Consider the following 23648-nt stretch of genomic DNA (forward strand, 5'->3'; position numbering starts at 1 on the left):
TCCTTAACGAAATTCTCAGATTGCTCGAGAGGGTCGTGACGTCAGCAGCGCCGCCAAATTTGAATATCGGAGGAATAAACAGAGTACCTCCCTTTGGATTATCATATGGGGTTATACTAAGCCGACCCACCCTTCAACCTTAAAACACCCGCTAATCTTCACAAATTCACCTTAATCCATCTTCTGGGGTGGGCCTATTTCCAAAATTAGGGGTGGGGGAGGGGTCCTTTGAAATGCTTGAGGGTGGGCCAACTTCCAAATGCATTTTCTTCTCATTAAATGTGATTAAGAAGGCCTGAAAATTTTTATCCCCCATTTCTGCTAGTTCAGGATAACAGAGTTGAAGTGATGCCATTCTGCCTGATGCATGGCCACAAGCGCCACATAACTTCCTTTCAACAACCACATTCTCCAACTCGGCGCATCATGCAACCGCTTCTGCACCTGCCTTATTAAACATTGCAAATATGTTCTTTAGGGAAACATAGGCATTCTATTCAGGATGTACTAAGCGCACCACACGTGCCACGCACAAAAACAAGCAGTGCCAAGCTTTGCTGTCTAGTGCATAAATTTCCGGCAATAGCCAGTTTATTACACACCGGGCTGTGCTCCTTTGCTTACACAGAGCACAGCGGCTACAGGTGCCCACTATGCATTGCTAAGTACAGTAAGTACACAGGCAATGTTTCACACCTTTTCTTTCTTTCATTGCTTTAGTGCATGGCAGGGGCTTCTCTTCAGCGACGACTTCCAAGCTCTTAGCACGACGACGGTGGCTACAGCTTTCTTGTTGGCCATGCCAGCAGAAATGCAGCTTGCAGTGGGCCAACCATCTGAACCTTAGCTCTAACCCATGCCATGCAAAGGTTCTGGCGTTGCGCCAGCTCTAGCTCCAGATTGGTTCTCCTTTTTCTTATCTTACGTCACGCGACGGCTTTGACGTCAGGTCGAGATAAAGTTTTGGCGTCACACGAAGTTACGCTCCTATTTGCTGCAAATGGTTCTTCAGGCATTTAGGACTGCAATAAAGCTGTCCAGTTTTGTTTGTACTGCTCCATATATTTTTTAGTACTTTTTAGTACAAAGTCCCTGCATTAGGAGCTTTTTTTTCCTCAATGACTGTTAAATCTAAAATGAACTGACAGTTTACTTCCACAGAATACATCTTTATGAGCACACTGACAAAAATATATTGCATATAAAATTGGCCGTAGAATAATTCCCATTTGGTTCCAACTGAAACCAACTGGGAAAGATTTTCGCCAGCAGGGACAGCACTACGAGGTTATTAACTGCAACAACTTGATAAGCATGTCTAACATGCTGGCTTTTTATTCTGATACCAGTGCAATTACAGATGTAGGTTTGACGAAATAACAGGTTTAACAGCCAAGTCCCCCTTTAACAAGCAGTCACAAGCTCACAGGAAAATCTTCCTCAATGGTGCAGGTGGAACAATGGTACACAAGCGAGACTTAGTTTCTACTACTTTATTTTCGAAAACTAATGTACAGCAAATGTCAACAGTATTTGGTGCGTGCATTTGGCATATGCATGAAAAACCTGCTCCTAAAAAAAAAAGAAAACAATTGATGCTTGCTTTAAATTACATGGGAATGTTCTCGGCAACCTTACAGGTACAGTACGTAACACCCAACGGTTAGTCACTTTGTGCTGAATGCTTATAGTAACATATGCCTCTTATGCTACACCAACATGGCATTTGTTTGGCTACAAGGATAATCGACCTCTGCGTCTTCCTACCCTGAATACAGTGTGTGTGTATACGTTCTTTCTCCGTTTACCCACTGGTTGTGCGTGCATACGATGGCATTTGTGAATGGGTAAGGAGAGATCCAGCCACCATGTGAAGTCAAGAATACAAACTCATTATTCACCTGAAAACATTACTTCAAAATAATATTAAGTGGGTAAACAACAACAACAGCTGAAAAAACAGTAAAACGCCAGAATGGAAAATAAATATTTCAAGTGTAGAACTATAAATATCAAAACGTCGAAAAAGAAAAAACGAAGTTAGGCAAGAAACCCAACAAACCAGACAACTCTTTTTTTTAAAAAGTTAAGTTCTGGAAGTTCAATAAATGGCAAGTTAAAAATATATTTCTTAAAAACATAGCAAAATAAATTTCTTCCTTGAATGTCATGTAGAACATCACCGACATAGTACGCTTCTGTCTATACATGTGCACACTGTGTATGCGAAGCCAAACATCACAGATAAAACAATGGCCACCTTAACCACAACCACAGCTTTGCGAGCCTGCTACACAGGAAAGAGGAATAACATTCACTGAAGCAGTTTGTGCAAAAAAAAGAAAAAAAGAAAGAAGACATCAGGGGCGCACCACGTTTGCGTTTCTCTTCCTTAACAAATGCAAGGTTGAAAGAAGGGAGAGCTAGGTATGGCCACATCCATATTATGGCGTTTCTTTCTGTGAGCACAGAAAAGTCTATGCCTGGCACTGGGGGGGAAGCTCAGGAAAAAGAAACATGCGTACAAAAAAATTGTGACAGTTCACTAGAAGCTGATCTGCAGCTCCTCGGGCTAGAGCCATGTGCAGGAGGTCCTCCACGAGATATAAATTACAGTCGTCAATACTTTACAGCAAAAACAAAAATGAGTGTTCACAGCTTTCGCAACATGGGAAGGTTAAGAACGTCAGGAATGTTGATGTCTTCCAGCTGTATCCTGGATGGGTTGAAAGGAAACCGTATGGGGAATGCAAACTTGGTGTCCATGAGGAGTGTGTTGTCTGACACAGGCAGCGTTTCTTGGTTTCGTTCTTGAAGCTTGGCCTGAATCTTGCGAATAAACGAAACAGGGACTCGTTCCTCATACTCATCTGCAGGTGTGTACAGGTTGAGGATCTTCGTGATCTGAAACAGCAGCACACGACAGGTTTCAACTAGTCTGGTAAGCGTGCAACACAGACAGCTGACAAATGATGTCACGGGCACCACCTTTGGGTACTGAGGCTAGCATCCACAGTGTATGCGGGATACGGTTGGCAATAAGAGGATTATCAAAACGTCCTGGTTGTCACTGCAGATTCTGGTCCCAAAGATTGCCAAAAGATGATGTCAGTGAAAACTAGTACGTGTGATCAACCTTGGGAAAGGCAAATCATGTAAAATAAACCAAGACGAATGCAGCTGTGGATATAGAGTTTGCGCATTCTCAATCATGCCAAGACAAACCTCTTGGTATAAAGTCACCCTTACTGCTGTAGTTTATGTGCAGTCAGGCCGGAATGGAGCTTGAACAGTGCCTCTGAACTAAACAAAATACTTTACCTATGTACTTCAGCTGCAGTGTGCAACTAGCCTGATTCATAATTCTGAGTAAAGGGCCTACCAAGGTAAATATTCAAAAACTAAGTTGAACCTCACTATAACAGACATGGACATGAGAGACAGTCAGGAATGAGACATATTTCATTCACTTGGTTGGCTGCCCTATCTCTCCTATTAGCGGGCCTCAGTTGTAACAGTCATTGGGTATAGAAGACATTCGGTGATAAAGGACAACCAACCTTTGAATTTTGATTAAGGACCTCGCTTATAGAGACACTAACTTTATGTGGGGTTTCTTAATCACCCCCTGGATGCAGCACCATTGTTCGCAAACCGCCGTCGCATCCATGCGCCACAGTGAAGGCAAGCACGATCGCGCTCGTGATATTTATTACAACTGAAATAGGCCAGCTAGACGTAAAACATCAATGAAGGCACATTAACTGCGAGTGCTGGGTGAAGAATGGCTTCGAACCCACTGATGGGGGTACGGGCACGAGCTTGCAGCCATCTCTGCATGCAACAAGAATGGCAGGAGCGCGCAGCGTACCTGCTAGCGCTATCCCGCACTCAAGATCCTTGAAACCCACAAAAAAAAGGGCCATCAGTTAGTGGTTTGTGTAGCCCAAAAGGTTATGCCATGAACCAATGCGCAGGACTCTCACTGACACTCTGTAGTTGGTACGATTTCGGCACTGTGCTGATAGCAGAAGCGTGCCGCCTCCGCTTCTTGAGTCAAATCTCGGCGAATTTACGGCGGAGACCTTGGAGAACTCAGGTGGGATGCGAGGCAAATCCATTTCTCAAGGCAATAAGGCAAAGCTAAGGAAGGGACATGCAGGAAGACGCGAGCAACTTAAGAACACAAATGGAAGAAAAAGGATGCACAGGGAGCAAAGAAGGAAGCAGCCACAAGGCAAACCCAAAAATACCATGTTCAAGTAAATAGAATAGTGATCCTCACACACCTAGCTACACCAGTCCTGTGACCTGAGAGCATGGCTCGAATTTGAGACGTGTACTGCAATGCTTGCAACACAAGTGTGAACTACATCACGTGATTTCAGGGTGCACACATTGGCAGCAAGCAAAAGCAAGCTCACCTGTGCTGTCGTGAGCTTGTCACACATGTCACAGATGCTGCCAACGTCTTCGTCAGTCTTGCGGGCCTGAAGCAGCTGGGATGCCTGAATTATGGGCTGAAGTGTGTCAAGCACCTCACTCTGTGAAACCTTCTGGTCTCTGCACCATTGCTCCAGGTGGCTCAGGTTATACCTGCGCAACATTCAACACCAACCTTCACTCGTGACTTCTTCTGCAAGATCACTAAACAGTGACAGCAAGAAGGAAATATCAGAAGCACTTCATGAACCGTTTTTTTTGCAATCTTTTCAGCAGACACTTAAGAATTGCTTACAAGCCTGTCATGAAGTGCCAACATCATGATGCAAAAACAGGACATGTTGATGACTTATGCTGCAGTTGACCTGGCTTTATCATTTCCAACACCTGTCTTCAGCCTCTGGCAAACTGAACTCTGATTTCCTTTGCTTCGAAAGCACACCCAACTTCTCTATCCATGTTGCTACACACTAATGTGGACAGAACGACTGATAATGCATGAGCTGGTGCCATGCCATATTCTCAGGCTGGACTTGGTCACTGAAATTCAACACTGATCAGTGACAGAGACAGGGTTAAATCATTGAAGCACTCTTTCACAAACCCTTCCTATTTTTTTTTTAGCTACCACGCTTAGGAGATACAAAGGACAATTAGATGGTTTCTTACACCAATTAAGTTACTGCTATCTAATGTAAGAATAGCCCTCACAGGCTGTTTGAGCAAACTGCAAAGGCATCACACTGCTTGTTTGCAGGTCTCTAAGGCCAGATCACACCATTCCAGTCAGCTATCACAGAGTCCATGACTCTCTCAATGTCATCAACGTGCCCAAACTGCCACCTTAGTCCACTTCATCTTGTTTTCAGCTAGGACATCATTACCTGACGTTTAATAACCCACTTGGCTTTTTTCCTGTCTCTTAGCATGTCGCCTCTCATTTCTTTTATAACAGCTTTCAGTGTTGCCCTCAATTTAATTTCAGCCGCCGCGGTGGCTCAGTGGCTATGGTGCTCGGCTGCTGGCCCGAAAGACGCGGGTTCGATCCCGGCCGCGGCGGTTGAATTTCTTTGGAGGAGAAATTCGAGGCCCGTGTACTGTGCGATGCCAGTGCACGTTAAAGAACCCCAGGTGGTCGAAATTTCCGGAGCCCTCCACTACGGCGTCTCTCATAGCCTTAGTCGCTTTGGGACGTTAAACCCCATAAACCAACCAACCATCAATTTAATTTCAAGCATTTTTGTGAGCCTTCAAGCACCTACTTGGCTGAAAACAGACGCCTGAAACAGAAGATCATAAAAGGGATGTCAGCATTCAACCGGTGCTTAGTCTGCTGTGACTCCACAGCAGACCTTGGTCCTATGTAGACTGGGACTAGTGTGGTTTTGCTGACTTTACCAGGCTGAACAGCCCAGGGGAAATCAGCATTATACACCTCGTCTCCTTCACTATCAACCTCTCTTCCTTTCCCTTAATGCCACTCAATAGTTCAAGCACCAAGTTGCTCAGTAATGTGTGGGGTTTGGCCCAGTTGGTAATCCATGCTTGACACAAAGTGCATAAAAAACACAAAGACGAGCAATTGTCCTCGTGTTATCTGAGTGCTTTGTGTCCAGCATCAAGTTCCATCACTAGACATTTATGGCACACGGCACCAGAACTGCTCCTTATATACACACAAGATCACAGAACACCCTAGGAAAAAAGTGCTTCAAACAAAACATATCGGGACAAACACTGAAAGGAAAAGCAGAATTATACTTGCCTCATCTGCATGCCTTTTGACCAGTGGCACATATCTTTCCGCAGGAGCAGGTTGTTCAGCGCACCAGCACATATGAAGTAGAACAACTGCCATGAAGAAAGAAACAAAAATACAGGGTCATGTACAGCTGAGCTCAGGGCGCTTCATAGTTAGCCCTTAGGAGAAAAAGGAGAAAAGAACATGCGGATATGCTTAGAAGCTGCAACTAAAATGTGAGGTGCACTTCAATAAATGAAAGGTTGACTACATGAGCATATACACACATAAAGCGCCAGAAATAAATCTATAGAGAAAGCTACGCTGTTGTAGCTGCATTCATATTTTTCCACCATGCTGAGTTCATGTACCTTATTAGTGATACCATCAGGAGAATACATCAGACTTAGCAAACTTCCACTAATCAACACATCAGTGGAATATGAACTTGGCACCCGTGATCCATTCGCTTCTGTCATGCTTGGACATCAAAGTGGTGAAATGGCAGAGAAAGAAAACATGGTTCAGGTTGCCTGAACCAATTAGAGTGTAAAATTAAGCAAACAAGGGAAGGGGAATGAGGGGCTCGTTATAAATATGAGAGAAGCCACCAGCCCCAGAAACCAAGGGGCACAGGGGATTTTTTTTTTGTTATGCATGCATTGAAAATCAAAGAATGCAAACAAACCTGCTTGAAAACTTGAGTAATCAGCTCCGGGTCAACTCCATGCACCAGCAGTACTTTGTAGAAGCTGTTGAGCTGCACAAGAGATAAAAGACGTAACCTTGGTCAGTCTGATAGATACCCTGCCGTAGATTGTGCTTCCTGAGCATAATTTATTGCCTGTGATCAAGCCACTTTGCTAACCTCTGTTCCCTCTCAGTGAAGCCAACATTCTGTGTTTGCTACACCCTCGGTACAGCACTGATAAGAAAACTGGGCAGTTCAGTAAAAACTAGAGACCTCAGTACAACACTTAACCTTATATATAGCACAATACTGACAAGAAAACTGGGCAGTTCAGTAAAATCTAGAGACTAAAATGTGCGAGCAGACAGCATAAAACCTGCGGCCAGTAAACACAAACTTATCTGCTACTTTTGCAGTCAAATAACTAGTACATAAACCAGCAACATGAATTCGCTCTTTTTTTTTAAGAAAAAAATAAATTGATGCCCACAACATGCCTCTTCACGAAGTGCACACAAGGCAAAATATACCCGAGTGCTGTGCTACACACTCTCCATTTATTTCTTTTACACTGCATCTGTTTCCAAATGCGTGCGCATCCTGTTAAGTTTCCTTTCACGCCCACTGGTAAATTGTAACACCTCTGTTCTGTGTTATTAGATAATGACTGTGAAGCCTTTTTCTTGTACCCATGTTTTTTTTTCCCACTGTAAAATGATTAAGTGTGGAAGCATGCCCCAAAGGAGAAAGCAGGGTGCCTCAAAATTTCCTTCCATACATACACACAAACAGCTGCCACAGCTAACAATCAGAAATGCAGCCAGATGACTTCCTAAAATCGCTGGCTTGGCCTCAAAAGGCCTGCAGTGCAAACAAACAAAGTTGGGGAAGCCTGTACCTCTTTGAGCAGCACATCCAGGGCATGCTGGGGATCCACAGGAGACTCCAAATCGCGTGCTAAACTAGACGCTCGGCTCCTCATCCCGCATGGTTTGTTTCCAGAGATCCCCGCAATTGCCTCGTGCTCAAGCACTGCGGGAACTGCAAGAGATACAAGATACAATCAGTGAAACCGCAGAGGAAAAAAAATACAGTGGCAGCCTATCCTGATGCCAAGTGACGAATAATGCATTAAATAGTCTGGTGTATACAGTCGAGCTTTGCTGCAAGCTGAAATCGCCTGCCATGCACTAAAGCACTCTATTTTCCCGATCGTCATTCATCAACAACATGCATTGCAGTTGCCAGTGCAATTACTATCACTTTCTCGCTACGACTGAACCGATGCATCTCTTGTATCTCCTTTTCAGGCATTCTACAGCCTCCTCGTCTCCCGAATTATTATGACACTGTTCAGTGCACACAGTGGTCTTTTTGCCGCCAACTAAATCCTCATTTCGTGTATTTTTCTTCACTCTTATGCCACTCCGACTCTGCAACATTCCTTCCTTTGCAATTCTTTTGAGCCTTTTTTTAAGGAACAATGAAGCTTAGGTAAACACACTGCGCAGAACAATAATTTCTTTTGCTTGTTGAAAGCTCAGTGTGGACACATGCAATATTTTCTGTCAACAATTTTTTGGTCATAGTGCAAGAGTGTCAGTAATGAGTGGCATCCAAGCCCCACCCTTCCAGGTAAGCTGTACAAGCATCACAAGAAAAGCTAGCAGAAAACACTGAGAGACGTACCAATCAAAGGCTGAACTTTCTCCTCCATGCTTTTGATGACAGCCTGGTAGATCCACACTGCTATGTCGCTCATCACTTGCCTGTACTGGGACAGGTCGAAGTTCCTCAAGCACTGCTCATTCTGCTTGGGGGTGTTCTCAACTTGAAATTGCTGAAAAGTGAAAAGACGTACCCAATGCTTTCTCAAGCGAAACATTTGTTCTCCGTTAGACGTGTACTGTCAGCTCTGAATAATTTTCATCTGGAGAACTAGTACTTCAGGCACTAGTACTTCTCTAGTACTACTAGTACTTCAGGTTAATTAAAACAAACCTGCAAGTTTTTACTGGAATGACTTCAAACATCTCAGAATGACACAACTGCAACAGTGCTCACAATTCAGCAGCGTGACTTGTTGGGTTGATTAACAAACTGCAGCGCAGCGGAAAATTGAAGACACAGAAAAATGTGTTTTTAGTCTTCTTCTGCATTCCAGTTTATCTTTAAATTCAATTTTACTTTAAACATGTACATGTGGCACTTAGTAGAAGCTTTGGTGGCTTAAAATGGGCAAATATGACCCTATTGGTACGCTGGATAATCAGGATAAAGTAGGATAAGGAACAATAACACGGCTCAACCTGTATAGCTGGTTCCGATTATTATCTCGCCAGATAATTACTTGGCAATTATTATCTGCATACAAACACTTGAAGTGCTCGCTCTGAAGGCGGGAACAGCTGCGATAAGCTGAGATGAATGAAGTACGGTGGGCAGTGCAGAGTGCCATTCAAGTATGCTATCACTAGAAAGGCACCATCGACGATCACCGCACCAAGAAAATATTTCACAGCAGACTAGGTGGATTCACAGCCTCCTTGTGAGCCCCGTTTCTCAACCTGTTCACAAGTTTCCATCTAGCATCACACATCGTTCAAAATTCCTTTCAAATTTCTCAACTCCATAAGAGAGTTTAGGTGGAACACTAGGTCAATGCAAGGCCAGCTAGAGTACAATACTGCCTTCCCAGGTTGGTATAGTTTCTGCATGCATCATTCAATTACTATGCTCTCTGGCACTGCAAGAGTTCACATCAACCAATGAGTGCATACTGAATGTTCAAGTTTATCAAATTTCTTTCATACTGTGTCCATAAAAAATAAAAAGTTAGTCTCTAAACTGCTCAACTTATCAGAGAATGTAGCTACGCACAGGAATATTGCGGGTGCTAGTAGCAAACAAAAATTCTAAGCATTCCAGCCACAGGGTAATACGAACCTTTTCTCCGCTGTACTGCTTCAGATTGTGCATAAATCTGCAAGTGTTTGCGAGCCACATGACAGTGTAGTCCGTATCTTCATGACGCTTCTGTAAATGAAAGAAAGGAAGGAGCGTGCACATATTAGGACATGATATATTCAAGAAAATTACTTGCGCTCCTTTCATGCTTGCGAAAGCATAAGAGCCTTCCAATGATTTGGAAATAACTTGTTTACTATTAACACAAAAGAGCTCTGTTTTATTGCAAGCAGTTGATAACCACTACACCATGATGGGCTTACCTTAATGACTTTCCTGATGCCAAAGACAATGTTGTTCAGTAGGCTCTTCACTTTTTCGTCATCATTTATGTAGTCAGTGTGGCGGATGCACATGAATAAAATGTAAGCAGGTAGGCCGGGCAAAAGTGTCACTGCCAACTTTGGCTTCAGGTCTGAGAGACGAAGGCAAGAACAAAAACAAAGATATTGGGTCATCCCAAAAAAATATCTGAACGAATGTGAAAGCAAGGTGAGAATTGTACCTATTATCAGGTTTTTAATGATGACATTCTCATCTTCAGCCTTGTACTCGAACATGCCAAGGTTTTCAGCATCCTTGTGTTTGATTTCAGGCATATTCTTTCCGTGCTCTTCTGCTCCATCTACTTTGACCTCTCCGGGCTGATCAAGTACTGCACACAAAGTTCAGAATTTACCACAAGGCAATAGAGTCAGTTTACAAGCTAAAGTACACTTCTTCGCAAGAACTGCAGTGCATAGGAAAATGCGGCAAGGTGTTAGCTTAACCCAAGAAAAAATCTTGCCTGGATGGAATCTGTTGCTAACAATTCTTACAGAACCAGAAACGTTACAGCTCAATAACAGTGAACTATGTAGTTCTGCTGACCACAGGCTTAGGCTTAATAAAGATGCAGTCTTTTCAGGGCTTACGTCCGCCATCCTTCATTTTCTTTGCATAAATCTTCAGCTGCCGCTTGTACTTTTTCAGCTGCTCAGAGAGCCCGTCAATCTTCTCTCTCAAGTCCTGGGGGAAAAAAAAAAAAGATTAGCAAACCAATTAATTTTCATTGTAGCTCACAACAGAAAAAGACAGAAATCAAAATGAGGCAAGAATTTAAAAGAAATTTGATTGCAATTCATTTTAAGGAAACAATTATAAGAGCTGAAAAGAAATTAAAACATACCACATTCTCTCCCGTCAGGCGATTGATCTCATGTTGTAGAATCGCATCTGTCTGGGCTTGGGGAGACTTCTTGAGGTTCTTCAGGTTAAAAAGAAGCAAACAAAGAGTAACATTAACCCCCCAATACAGCAAATTTGTTTTTGCTCGAGCTGGATTGTAATGGCCGGCTTGTAAACTAGACCAACAATGATAAAAACTATAGCACAGACTGCTTACTGTATGCCATGAAGTATACAAAATTACACTGCACGGGAACTAGCACCATGAACAAACAATTTTTCCATTCCTATACACAAAATATTGCCACAGTGTCTTTTGTTATGTTCAAAAGAGCGTTCAGATTATTGGCACAGGAACTGACCTTATCCCTTATTCACCACATGAAGCAAGTTATCTGCCTGTATTCTATGAATGCCTGTAGACTGTTCAAGAGATATTACGATAGCGCAGGGCTAATTCTGCAGAAATTGGGGCTGTTTGTAACAATGTAAACACACAGTCCAAAAACTTCCAATTCATGCAAAAATAGAGTGCAGCCGTAAGTCGTAGTGATTTCGATCCTGGCGAAAAAAGTAATGCGCATGCAATGCATGCACTGCATCCCAAGGGGCAGAAGGCATCATCACATGTTTTTCATTTGTGTCCAGTCAAGGCACCCCACACAAGGAAAAAGGCTGCTACTTTTCCCACTGCTCCACACTACTCCCACAAATGAAATGGCAAAGCCTGCTCACCGCTACTGCCCACATAATGGCTGTCAAACTTCCCACAAGGCGCCCTATACGTGGTCTTGTGTTGCGCATGCCTGCTTTAGAGTGCTACGTCAACACACTGATGTCTATGGGTAGCAGACTGACAGTTATGAAATACTGTATTAGTACATGCCATCTCGCACTATAAGTGGTAATGTTATAGATTGTTTAAGCCGCACCTGCAACACTAAGGCAAGCCCAGGCTAATGAACTGAGCCGTAATGTGGAGGACATGTAAACCCCTGCTTTCTTAATGAGCACCATTTTGCGGGTTTTCCCTTTAGCCATCTTTGTTGCTGCGGAGGCAAACATTTGCTGTGGCAGCAAAAGTTGTAGGGTTTTACCGTAAACCAAGTAGACATGCGAGAGCATGTGTTTAGCCTGGTTGGCTAAACCACTGGTTGTAACTGGTTGGAAGTTAATGAAGACAACGATGTGCAATGCACAGCACAAGAGTGTGTGGCAGTTTAACACGAGGCGTGTTCGGCTGCGGCGATAACATGGTGCTCTCGTGCAATGGCCAGCGAAGCTGAGCTGTTTGCGCTGCCGCGGGCTCTAAACCCAATCATGGCAATATTGATTTTATTTCTGGCTCTTGCTATGCTATGTTTGGCCAAGGTCACCCTCAAGGTCACCCTCCCGGCTACAGTTGGCACGATGTTCTTCCAAACTTACCCGAGCTTCCTCCCAATGGCTGCCGCTTACAAGATACTCCTCCGAACTAAACCGAGCTTACCCAAGTTACCCCGAGGCTTCAAACAAGATTCTTGATTGGGTTTGACCCCATTAAGTAATGCTTTCATATCAAAAGGATGCAAGATATGTGATGCCAGACTCAAAAGCAAAATCTTTATGAGCCCACACCTACTCGCACTTTAGCAACTGCCATTGCCTGAAGCACAGCTTTAACAGTTTCTGCTAGAGGTTCTAGGCAAACAATGTGGCATTAAGATAACACATATAAAAACTTCTCTCTGACTCAAAGCCCCGTTCCTTTCAACTGTTTACTATACACAAGCCGAAGTCTGGCCTTTAAATTTAACACTGCAGTATTTCACATACCAGAGCAAATTTTGAAGTCTGCACAGAGAAAATTCAGTACACGCTATCAAGATGTTAAGTAGCACCACCGGCGCCCCACAAGACAAATGTGGACAGGTGCTCCTTTATTTTTGGTGACACGAAGGGAAGGCTACAGGGGCGAAGCGTCCATAAATGTGTCATTTCAGTGAAATAGTGCAACCCCCCCAAGTTAACCTGACCGCTTTGTATGTTGCTTCCTCTGCAGCACCATCACACTGTCGCTGGGGCATCTGGCACCATCTATGGAAACTTTTTGTAACTAGATGTGCCCAGCAAATTCGTTGTAATCAAGAAAACTTACTTCCTTGACCTGCAATGTTGAAAGCTGTCAGCTGCGTTAAAAATATGCCTTAATGACAACACACTATGTCTTAGAAGAAAACTAGTAACTGCAAGCAGGAATTATATTGTGCTAAGAACAAAGAGAGAGGGTGTTTTGGCTCTGTAGTTTCCACTCCATTGCCAGAAAAATCTGGTGCAGAGTATAGCGCTGTGTGAATGAAGTGGGAATGCATGGTGGAACGAATTGGGGGAATACATCAGGAATTGAAAGATTACCTTATTTACTTGCATAAGAGATGTACTTGCATGTACTTGCATATTTACTAGCATAACGGAGTAAAACACATTGCCCACATTAGTTGTTAAAAATTGGGAAAAATCTGAATTCAACACAGTGTCATGTTTGCCCCCATATAATAATACTAAATGCAATACCAACCTTGCACCTTTTTTTGACAAACGAGTGCATTTATCACAAGAGAAAACTGATAAAGACATTACAAGCAAAACAGTCGTCGTCAACAATGCGACAGGGAACAGCGACACACAGCTCTACACACAAAAGGGGCAGAGCAAGGCCCCGCAACCCACCTGGCTGAGCAGCTTCTGCTGGCGGTCATTGTCGTCCTGAAGCTTCCTGATCTCGTCCCTAAACTCATGCTCCAGGGTGTGCATGCGCACTTTCTCAGTCTGCAGCTCAGCCTCAAGTTGTCTGCGCACAAACACACAGGGGCAGGTTGCAGCCCTCGGCAGGCCAGCGCTGAAGGCTGGCCCCCCCGGGTGGGACAAAAACAGGGCCAGGAGAAGCACAAGAAGGAGAGGGACACGGAGGAGGACGCGGACAGACCTGATGAGCTTCTTCTGGGTCTCAAACGCCATCAGCAGCTCCCCATCCTCGTTGACGAGATCCAGATTGCCACGATATGAATCAAGCGCCACCACCGACTTGAGGTCCTCGTTCTGGTTGGCCAGCACGGCCCGCAGCTGCAGGCACTCCTCACGGCGACGCTCCAGCTCATCCTGGATCGACTCGTAGTGAGCTGCACGCCACACAGGGGGCTCCTCAGAACAGAACCCTCACCAAATTGGGCGTACTTCACAGCGCTTGTGCGGTTGCAACAGTTAGGGTGACTGGCCTCTCACTGCACTACTCTACGAAAGTGTGAGAATGGGCTTGGACTCGGTATAGCCTACTGCTGGATTGTGGCAGGCCTACACTGAACTGTTTTGCATACGAATTTCCAGCTGCTAGAGAATTATCATCAATAAGGAATGCTGCTTCCTTCAGGCAAAGAACACTTCAAAGTAAGCCTTTCTTTTTTTTCTAGTTCAAGCCTGAAGCTGCACCTGGCAGTTATTAACAATACCAAACTTCGAAGTTTCACTTCTGAAAATTGTTAACAGGGTACAGCATTTAGAGCCACTCGGTGTGCAATCAAACACATACAGAGGCCATTTCCCAAGCATGTAGCCATAAGTCAGTAATAAATATTTTGTGGAGCAGTTTTTTTTTCTTTTTCTGCCCAAACGCAAATATTTTTAACTGCCTTTGGAACTAGTTGGCCAACTTGACAACTGCAAATAACTGCATGTTTGAAATAAATATAACAGATTAAAATAATGAGCTCAAGTAAATCTGGCCAGGTTTAGTGGCATCATAACAGATGCCTTCATTTTAAGTTTAGTAAAAACTCCCCATTATTTTTACAACAGGTCCTCACTATTCATATGCAATTTGAAAATGCACAACCACCATGCAAAGCAAATCCTCAAAGTGACTTCCATCACATCTGGCAGGAAGGAGCCCACTCACCCATCAAGTCTTTCTCACGGCTAGACTTATCTTCAGTTGCCAGCGTTTTCACCATTTTTTTCACATCTTCCTTCAGCTTGGCATTTTCCATTTCCAATTCATGGAGCTGAAGTCAAATGAAACAAGTCAGGAAGTCAAGATCTAAGAAGGCAGTGAAGGTTGCCTTTGCAATTAAAACCAAAACAAAAAGACTGAAGCTCATTTTGCTAACTGGAAATGATTCTTGCCAATTCTAATAGACAGCAACCTGCTATTCCAAGGCATGCCCCTGGGTACAATGATAGATACTTAAAAGAAACTGGAAAAAATGGAAGAGATGTTTTCCGCAGTTTTAGCCCATTTTGAAGCCGCTTATGACAATTGCAGAGGCCGCAAAAAAATTAATGCCAAATAATAATTAGGCTGGCTTGCATTACAGTGCTGTCGAGCGAAAATTGGGACGCCAGAATGAATGCTATTGCTGTTTTCATTCACAAGGGTAGAAACTTGGGCGAGTCACTGTGATCCATGGTATGAGAGGTAGCGCAAAATGGGACAAGGTACACAGAAAGACGCACACAACACAGGCGCTACAGGTGTTGTGTGAGTCTTTCTCTGTACCCTGTCCCGTTTTGTACCCTGTCCCGTTTTGCGCTACCTCTCATACCATGGATCGCTATTTTCATCACCTCCATCTCAGTCGATGTGAGCATGGGATGGCTACTGGAAGGTTACAACTGACTACGCCGCTAGTTTTGCGGAACTACAGAAGAGTACAAAACACACAAACGCATGTCAACTGCTGAGCTCTGGGATGTGCGAGATAAAGCGTGAATTGTGGAGTGAACGCTTGCCACACCACCATCAGTCACTAGTGTAGTGAGGCAAAGTCCGCTGCATGTCACCGAAGTGGGCACAGCCTGGCGCTCGGCAGTCCAGTATGGCTGCTTTATGGCAAACCATGTTCGATATATGAAGCAAGAATTGCGTGTTTGTTAAGAATATTTTGAAACAATTTGACACAGCCAATAATACACAATATTCATTTGTTACGCAGAAGTTTGACTGTTTCTACAAGATCATCATACAGGAGAGATCGTTGGCCTTCCTAAACTGCCATGCAGAGTCGGCAGAAAGAGAAACGGTATGAAAAAAAGGGGGGGGGGGGGGGGGGGGGGGAGTAGTGTACCCGCATCAGTTCCTTGCCACTGGCTTCCCTGGCTTGGGACTGCTCCTCCCTGGTCTCCAATGCTTCCACCTTCTTCTCCAGACGGGCCCGCTCCTGCTCGACTTCATTTAGTCGCTGCTGGAGCTTCAACACCACTGACACATCGGGAAGGGAAGCCTTCTGCTGCTCCTGCTGATGAACAATTGCAAAGGACAGACGCAGTTAGAAGGTGAGACGGGCTCTGTACCTTCCAACATTTCAAGCTGCCTTTCTAGAGCACTGCTAGAGGTTCTTGAGTGCCAACTAGGGTGGCTCGAGTGGTGATGCAAGCTATGAATTCACCCACTTTTCTGGGTGCGCAGCTCACCTGGATTCCGAAATTTCCATTTTGTGCTGGTTGAAATCCCTCAACCAACTCTTCGCCGCTATGGACATCGTTTAGGATTCAGTCAGATGGATTGGCTCGGCAATATCTGTTCACTGTTTCCACTTTAGAGAGTTTTAGTGCCATCGCATGGTAAATACACCAACAAGAGCAACTACGACTGCACAGCAAATGTAGCTAGGCAAGCACAGCAATGGTAGAGCTAAAACTCTCTAATGGCAAAATGGTCTTTGTTTCCATCGTGGCATGAAAAGAGTGCGTGAGATCATGTTGACAATGGGACAACAGCAGCATCCATCCCTGCTCAGACAAGAAGCATGCTCTGTGCAAAGGGCGTAAAGAACAATAAAATGCGGCACTCACAGCACCAGCACTCTGGTCAGATGGTGCTCCAGTAGACTGCCATGCAATCGAGTTCAGCATCCCGTGAGCAGCTTCTTTTTCCCTTGCAGACCTCACCGACCCATAGCCACCATCCTAGAACAAAAAGATAACACAGGGCTATATTACAAACATACAGATGCACTAAATTCTAGAAACTTCTCAAAACTACTAAAGAACTGCACAATAGCCTTTTTTAACTCTTTCCTTACCACGGGAAAAACGACCATTTTTCACATGTCTCAGACAAAATTTTTTTTTAGAAAAGGTGTGATAGATAAAATTATATAAAATGCATAACAATAATTCAGATAGAATGCGCTTTATAATGAAATTTATTTGAACACATATTCTGCTTGAAATGCTGTGAAAAAAAATCAGTAAACACAACAAAAAGTAAAAAAGAAGAAAAGTTTTGTGTTCATATGAGAATAACTTTCCAAACACTTGTACTAAAAAAATTCTAGAAACTACAAAACAATTCAAATTCTTTCTAAAACATGGCATTAAAGTTTGAAAATTATAACTTGAATAGTTTTCGAGCTAGAATTTTTTTCTTCATGCCTCTTCAAAAGGCTCGTTTGAGAGTGCCCTTTATATGATTTTTACAGTCCAACAAAAAAAAATTGGAAGTGTAATGTTATGCGCCAAATGAAAGCTTGGTAAGCGTGGTTTAAAAAATACAAATCAAAACTTATTTAATTTACGTTAAAAATTAAAAAAAAAAATATAAAACACAACAAATATAGGTGTGATATTGCGATATATAGTATGCGATAAGTATAGCTGCGATGTAGCTGCAGAATCGAAATCCGACGTTACAACATCATCGTCCGAGGCACTGCTGCTCGGAGGATCTTGAAAATCAGCTGCAGAAGCTGGAGAATCACGTGCAGCGGGACTCTTCCGAGCGCGCGAAGCGCCCGACCTCGACGCGACGCCATCCTCACCGCGTATTATGTCGCAATAAGCCTATGCTCCAAGGGCACTTCAAAAATGCACGACTGGCGGGGAAATTACGAACTAGGCCGAAAATGGAACTAACCGTCTGAACAACAAACCAGATGCGCCCGCACAAGCCGACAGGACAAAGAAAGCGAAACTATCAGGCCAACGTTCCGGGATCGGTTTGCGCAGTTACAGCGTCTGAACCAAAATCCGACAATGCAACATCGTCACCAGAGACTCTACTACTCGTAGCATAGATAATAATTGCAGTCAACGCAGTAGAATTGCGCGCAGCAAGGTTTTTCCGAGCGCGCGCCGTCTGCGCACCCGACCCGTACCCTCCGCTTCAAGGGCGTTTCAAAAATTCGCGCGTCGTGGGAAAATTGCTCTCTACGCAGAAACCGAAACTGTAGTCTCTGGAGAACAACTTAGATGGCGCCACATCACCGTAACGGCTACAATGAGGAGCTTCGGTTCGCACAAACAGACCGGAACGAGGAATCTGAACGCACAGGCGAGCGTTCTGGGCTCTCGTTGCCCCAGTTTGGGCTTCGAAACAATACCTGACGATACAGCATCGTCGTCAGGGTCCGTGCTAATCGATACATCAAAAATATGTGGTGCAAACGCAGCGGAATTGAGTGGAACGGGGTTTTTTCGAGCGAGCGCCATTCCCGATGATGACGGCTTGTTCGGAGCGCCCGACGCCGCACACCCAACTTCAAGCGCGTCTCAAAAATTGCCGCTTTTTGGCAAAAATATAAACTAAACAGGAAGTTGAAGTTTAATGTGTGAACAACAAACCGAATGACACAGCAAGTCCGTAGCGGCCGCGGTCGCGCTGCCGTAGCGCTTCGAATTTTTCGATCACCGGTGATCGAAGCACAGTGGCGTGGTAAGGAAAGAGTTAATGGATCTGCGCTATGCCCTTGTATTGTGAGGTGTCTCCAGTCCTCATGTAAAAAGTTCTGCTTCAGATATACATGGAGCTCTCTACATACATGCATGCAGTCATGGGCCAAACTCCAGTTAACTGACCCATGCATTCATATAGTACGTGGTTACTTCTATGATCCTCAAGTCAGAATCTATAAAAACAATTTCGCGGTACACAAAGTCTCCCATCTTCATCGCAGCAACACTTTTTGCGGCCAGATGAACTGACAAATGTCCATCGATTTCCATCAGAACTAAATACAATAGTGGCTCGTCCAATTTCACTGTACATTACATGGATCATGCAGCAAAATGATGTGGTGCCTAGTTCTTACATATACACTGGATCATGAAAATTATTTGTATCAAAAAAGTCCTCTTCAAGCTCAAAATCAGTAATTACTTATAGTACTTTTGTCACAGTAGTAAGACAATGCACTGCCACACCATGTTATCATTACATCATAAATATTGCCATCACAGAATGAGTCAACTGAAATGTGCTTGGCAAAGAATCATTGGGTCAAGCTACATTAGAACTGGAACGACAGGCTGACAGGGCGACAAAAATAGTCGTTCTCCACAACAACCCTGAATGACAAAAGCAAAGCCCACCTCGTCAGGCACGTCAGAAATGTCGTCACGGGTTGTGTCCCCAGTGTCACTGCGTACAGAGGCCACGCTGAGGTTGGAAGGGGTGCGCTGGTGGGAGAGGCCCCTGATCCGGCTGTTCTCCTGGGCCAGGTTCTCACATCGCTGCTCCAGCCGGTCACGCTCTTTCACCAGCCGCTGGTAGGCTGACCGTTCCTCGTCGAACTCAGCCAGCAGGCGCTGACGCTCACTTTCTAGCTTCTGACGCAGCATCTCTGCAAGGCGCAGGTCCCAAAGTTCATGTTAGCAAGGCTTCAGAGTAGCAGACGGAGCCTTAGCAAATAGTGAAGTAACATTTCGTTGACTTTATATCACAGATTCAAATAGGGGGACAGTGATCTGAACAAGGGCCACTGAGCTTATCTTGGCCTTTTTGTCAGTGCCAACAGTTTGGCCAAGCACGCCACTGCTGCATGCGAATTCCCTACTAACTGGCTGGAGCAATGCTCAATGCTGGATCTCTCACATCTGCTCCGAACAAGTCTAAATCCAGCGTGACAGTTTTAAGTATGGGACTGTACTTTCGTAAAGCAAGAATAACAACAATAAGCAAATAAGGTAAGTAGGTACAGTACCCTTTGCAAAGTAAATACTACTGGCCTAGATGGCTAAACGCATAACATTATGCTATGAACCTTTGAGAATTGCTAACAGCACCATGCATTAATAGACAAGATGAACAACTTCCCTTGCAATGACAGAACTGAAGGCTCATCTCAACAAAAATAAACAGCAGCTGCAGCTGCGCACAAAAAGTTCCACTCAACTGCAGATAAACTAGAAAACTAAGCAAGATTTAGTACCTCATATGACAATCACGGTGCTTTTTTTTTTGCAAAAAATAAAAAGGTGTGCATTAGGTTACTCCTCAACTACAGCATATATTTAAAATTTTGTTTTAATTTACACATCTCATATTAGCCCTTCCACAATTTGCCAGGCTGGAAGAGTGTATGCAGAACCCCAGGAATTATGCTGTTGCTTCCCTCTACATTGTCATTCTCTGCTACACTGCCTTTACTTACATAATGCTACATAGAAACGCAAACCAATCAGCCGAATGGCACTGTGGGATGTATTGACCTAATCTATGCACAAGCTAAATGCCTTATATCAGCCAGGTTTCTTTCACATTGTGCCCACGAGAAGTTGAAGTTCTACGAAGTGCTTAGAAAGTCCTAACACAGAAATCAGCTTAACAGAGCCTGTCCAAAAGCAGTCCACTGTACCTACCCTGGGCACTTTCTTGGTTCAACTGGATTGCCTTGACCATTTCTTCCAAATCTTGCTGAAGTCTGCTTTTCTCTTTTTCTCCCACTTCAATTTTCTGTAGAGAAAAACAGCGTGCAACACAGCTTTACTGTAGTCCATTCTAGATGAAGGATAGGCAAATGACACTGTATGTAGAGTGATACAGGTGTTCAAAAAGCCATGCTCATAAATCATTTAAAATTGTAAAAAAATAAAAAAAAGTTTGCAAATTCACTAGGTTATTTTTGTCAATGCAAAATTATAGTACACGGAGTATATGCTCAGATGAACTTCCCATGGCTGCGAGCACAGGAGCACCACGGGTGCTCACAAGCTGCACTGAAATGTCTTTATAACTATACTTCTTGGAATATATTCTGCCTTTCCTATTACAGCTTTCCATTAAGCAGAGAATTTGGAGCATCTAGAAGAAACTTTCCTGCTGAAAATCCCGTTAACACAGATGGCCTGCAATGGCACTCTCACCACTACCCTGAAATGTTCTTTTACCAAACAATTCCGAAAGTATTATACCTATGGTGTATTAGAAATAAATGAGGTATGCCTGCCAATGCATAGTTCCTGCTTGAAATGTATGGTAATCAATAAAGTGCTGTGCACTAAGAACTGAGAAAAGTGCAACTGGTATTCGCCACCTAGTTTTCTGGTTCAACTGCTGCCATCGTACCAGTGCGAAATTATTCAGTTTGGTTAATTCTATCAGTATATTCTAAATGTGCCTCTGTTTTCAACCATAATAGCCACTGTCTAACCTGCTTTCCTTAAACTGTAAATGCTACTGCCTCTTCCACGATTCTGCTTGAATTGCAGACGTGAAATTGGTGCCCCACTGTGCAAACTGACTATAGCACATACAGCAATTCTTGCATTCCCAAAACAAGCCAAATAAAATCAACTTCCCACCTCTATCGCAGCCACCATTACTGGCAACAGTTTAAGGACTTATTAATTGTGTGGTATTGTTCATCACCTCATGGTTACTGCACACTACTGTTTATAATGAACAACAACCTTTTACAATACTCTTGGGCTTTGATGGTGTTTTTAATTATGACCGTCTTACTGCTGGAAAGGCTGAACACCAGGCAAGAGAGTTGCTGCACCAATGACTGATGGGTTCCTGGTGAGGGTAAGATTCAAACCCAATACAGCCTGTACTTGGTGCAGAATATTTACCAATGGGCCATTGAAAATGTTTAACCTACGCAGCTCTCACCGAAAGTTCTCGCAAACGTCTTCTCTGGCCCGCCACTGTGCTCACCTGGCTGAGTGCGGTGTTCTTGATGAGCAGCTCCTCCTTCTCGCATGCCACCTCCCGCAGCTTCACCTGGACAGAGGCCAGCGTCTCCTCCAGGGCGGCCAACTTGTCATTGGAGACGCGCAGCAGGTTCTCGAGGTTCTTGGCCTGCTCGACCTTCTCCTGAAGGCCACGCATGTCCTCACCCTGGGACCGCAGCGACTTGTTCTCCTTGACCTGCGCATGATTGAGGCACCCTTCAGTGACGAGTCAACTGCACGTGGTCAAAGTTTCTTCTGTGGTCTAGTTTCAGGATTACGTTAAGAGCTTGGCAATTGCACTCCCACATGGACAGTAGTATGTCCGGCGTTTGCAGTGCCATAAGTACAGTGTTGAGACTTTCAGTGACCCATTTTTCAATGTGAGAAAAGCATACAAACAAGTGAACTACCGGTCTGATAGACTTGGCTGCACTCCGTGCACTGCAGTTCCATGACATTCCGAGGCGGTGTCATGAGTGAGCAGTACCAGTTTAGGAAGTTCAAGTGCAACTGGGCACTGGCACTCTATGGCTGCTTTGAAATCAAATGAGCCAGTGACAGCCTGGTTGTCTGGTTGCCATGGCACTGAAGCCAACAGCATGTGGCAGACATTGGCAGCTGCTAACAGCACAAACCACCTTGGATGGATCACACAAACACATTGGACCAAGATAACTTTATGCAAACCAACAGACATCCATCCTTCTAGTGTGCCGCCCTAGCAACCTATAAATGACATGCACATATTCTTGTGATTTATTTCAATGACTGCTCATGAAGTACATCCAAAACAAATTGTCGTGCTGATAGATTTTAATGGCACAAAGGCAACTTGGTGAAAGGGCATCACGGCACACAGCATTTTTTGTTAACCAAAAAAAAAAAGAAAAAAAAGAAATTTGCACTGTAATCATAATATAATGCGCGGTGTTTTCTGAGAATGAGATTATTTAAGCAAAGACTTATGTTATATTCGTGCAAATACGGTAATACAGTCATGCCTAATTAATATGGACACTTTGGTTCCTGAGTAAAACTGTCCATAAAGCGAGTTATCCGTAATAACGAATGAGGGAAAGAAAAAGAATATTAAAAAAAAAATGCTATGTTTAAGTTGTGCTTCTGTGCATGGTGTTGGCAGGTGAAGTCGAAATCAGACAATTTTGGGGCCTACAAGCCAATTATCGTGGTCGCCATTACGCTTGAAATACCAATTTGGTGCAGTGTGATATGCCTAACAGTCTGATATGCTACATAGTGTCTCGTGGCTAAATGACCTAACTCCTATTATGACTCTTCACATCACATAGACCACTCAGTTGGCTGACAGGTGCTCAATGTGGCTTTCTATGTGACACTAACTGCAGAGAGAATTTTCTTCACAATCACTCATGCAATATGAAAAATGGTGAGGCGCGTCTGCTGAGAAATTTTGCACCGTAAAGCATGAAACTGCAGACGAAAGGGGCTATCACTTAGTCATTTGCACTTTTTCACTGCATTTCTGTGGTGCCCTGCACTCAAAATGCAGAAAATGAAATATCTGGTTGGGGCAGTAGGGATTCTGCTCTCACCACTGTCCACAGTAACGCGACAAAAATACATAGGCCCCAATGAACTCTCTGCATTTTTCTGGACAGTGAGTTTCCACATTAACAAGGCACAAATACAGGACAGGGTTAATTGCAGAGACATGGGACAGGCCTTTGT

The 23648-nt window shown here is 43.9% G+C and overlaps 1 protein-coding gene across 4 annotated transcripts in view; it reads right to left on the reverse strand.

Moving 5' to 3' along the window:
• Positions 1-1478: 1478 nt before the first annotated feature.
• Positions 1479-23648, reverse strand: part of didum (dilute class unconventional myosin) — a 45465-nt gene continuing 23295 nt past the window's right edge. For 2 of the 4 annotated variants that reach the window (XM_089549393.1, XM_089549392.1), the window contains exons 20-38: positions 21922-22134; positions 20622-20715; positions 19353-19603; positions 16836-16949; positions 16109-16276; positions 14941-15046; positions 13975-14167; positions 13719-13839; positions 11011-11088; positions 10757-10850; positions 10348-10497; positions 10106-10257; positions 9822-9911; positions 8565-8715; positions 7774-7916; positions 6873-6944; positions 6209-6294; positions 4425-4596; positions 1479-2904 (exon numbers count right to left, since the gene is read on the reverse strand). In XM_089549393.1, coding sequence (XP_089405519.1) covers positions 2653-2904; positions 4425-4596; positions 6209-6294; positions 6873-6944; positions 7774-7916; positions 8565-8715; positions 9822-9911; positions 10106-10257; positions 10348-10497; positions 10757-10850; positions 11011-11088; positions 13719-13839; positions 13975-14167; positions 14941-15046; positions 16109-16276; positions 16836-16949; positions 19353-19603; positions 20622-20715; positions 21922-22134 — 2700 coding nt within the window. In that variant the 3' untranslated portion in view covers positions 1479-2652. Of the gene's footprint in view, positions 2905-4424; positions 4597-6208; positions 6295-6872; positions 6945-7773; positions 7917-8564; positions 8716-9821; positions 9912-10105; positions 10258-10347; positions 10498-10756; positions 10851-11010; positions 11089-13718; positions 13840-13974; positions 14168-14940; positions 15047-16108; positions 16280-16835; positions 16950-19352; positions 19604-20621; positions 20716-21921; positions 22135-23648 lie in introns of all 4 variants that reach the window. The other 2 variants (XM_089549394.1, XM_089549391.1) reach the window with 1 other exon arrangement.

Source organism: Amblyomma mixtum, chromosome 6, assembly GCF_055824585.1.
Source record: "Amblyomma mixtum isolate Tamu chromosome 6, ASM5582458v1, whole genome shotgun sequence".
Lineage (NCBI taxonomy): Eukaryota > Metazoa > Arthropoda > Arachnida > Ixodida > Ixodidae > Amblyomma > Amblyomma mixtum.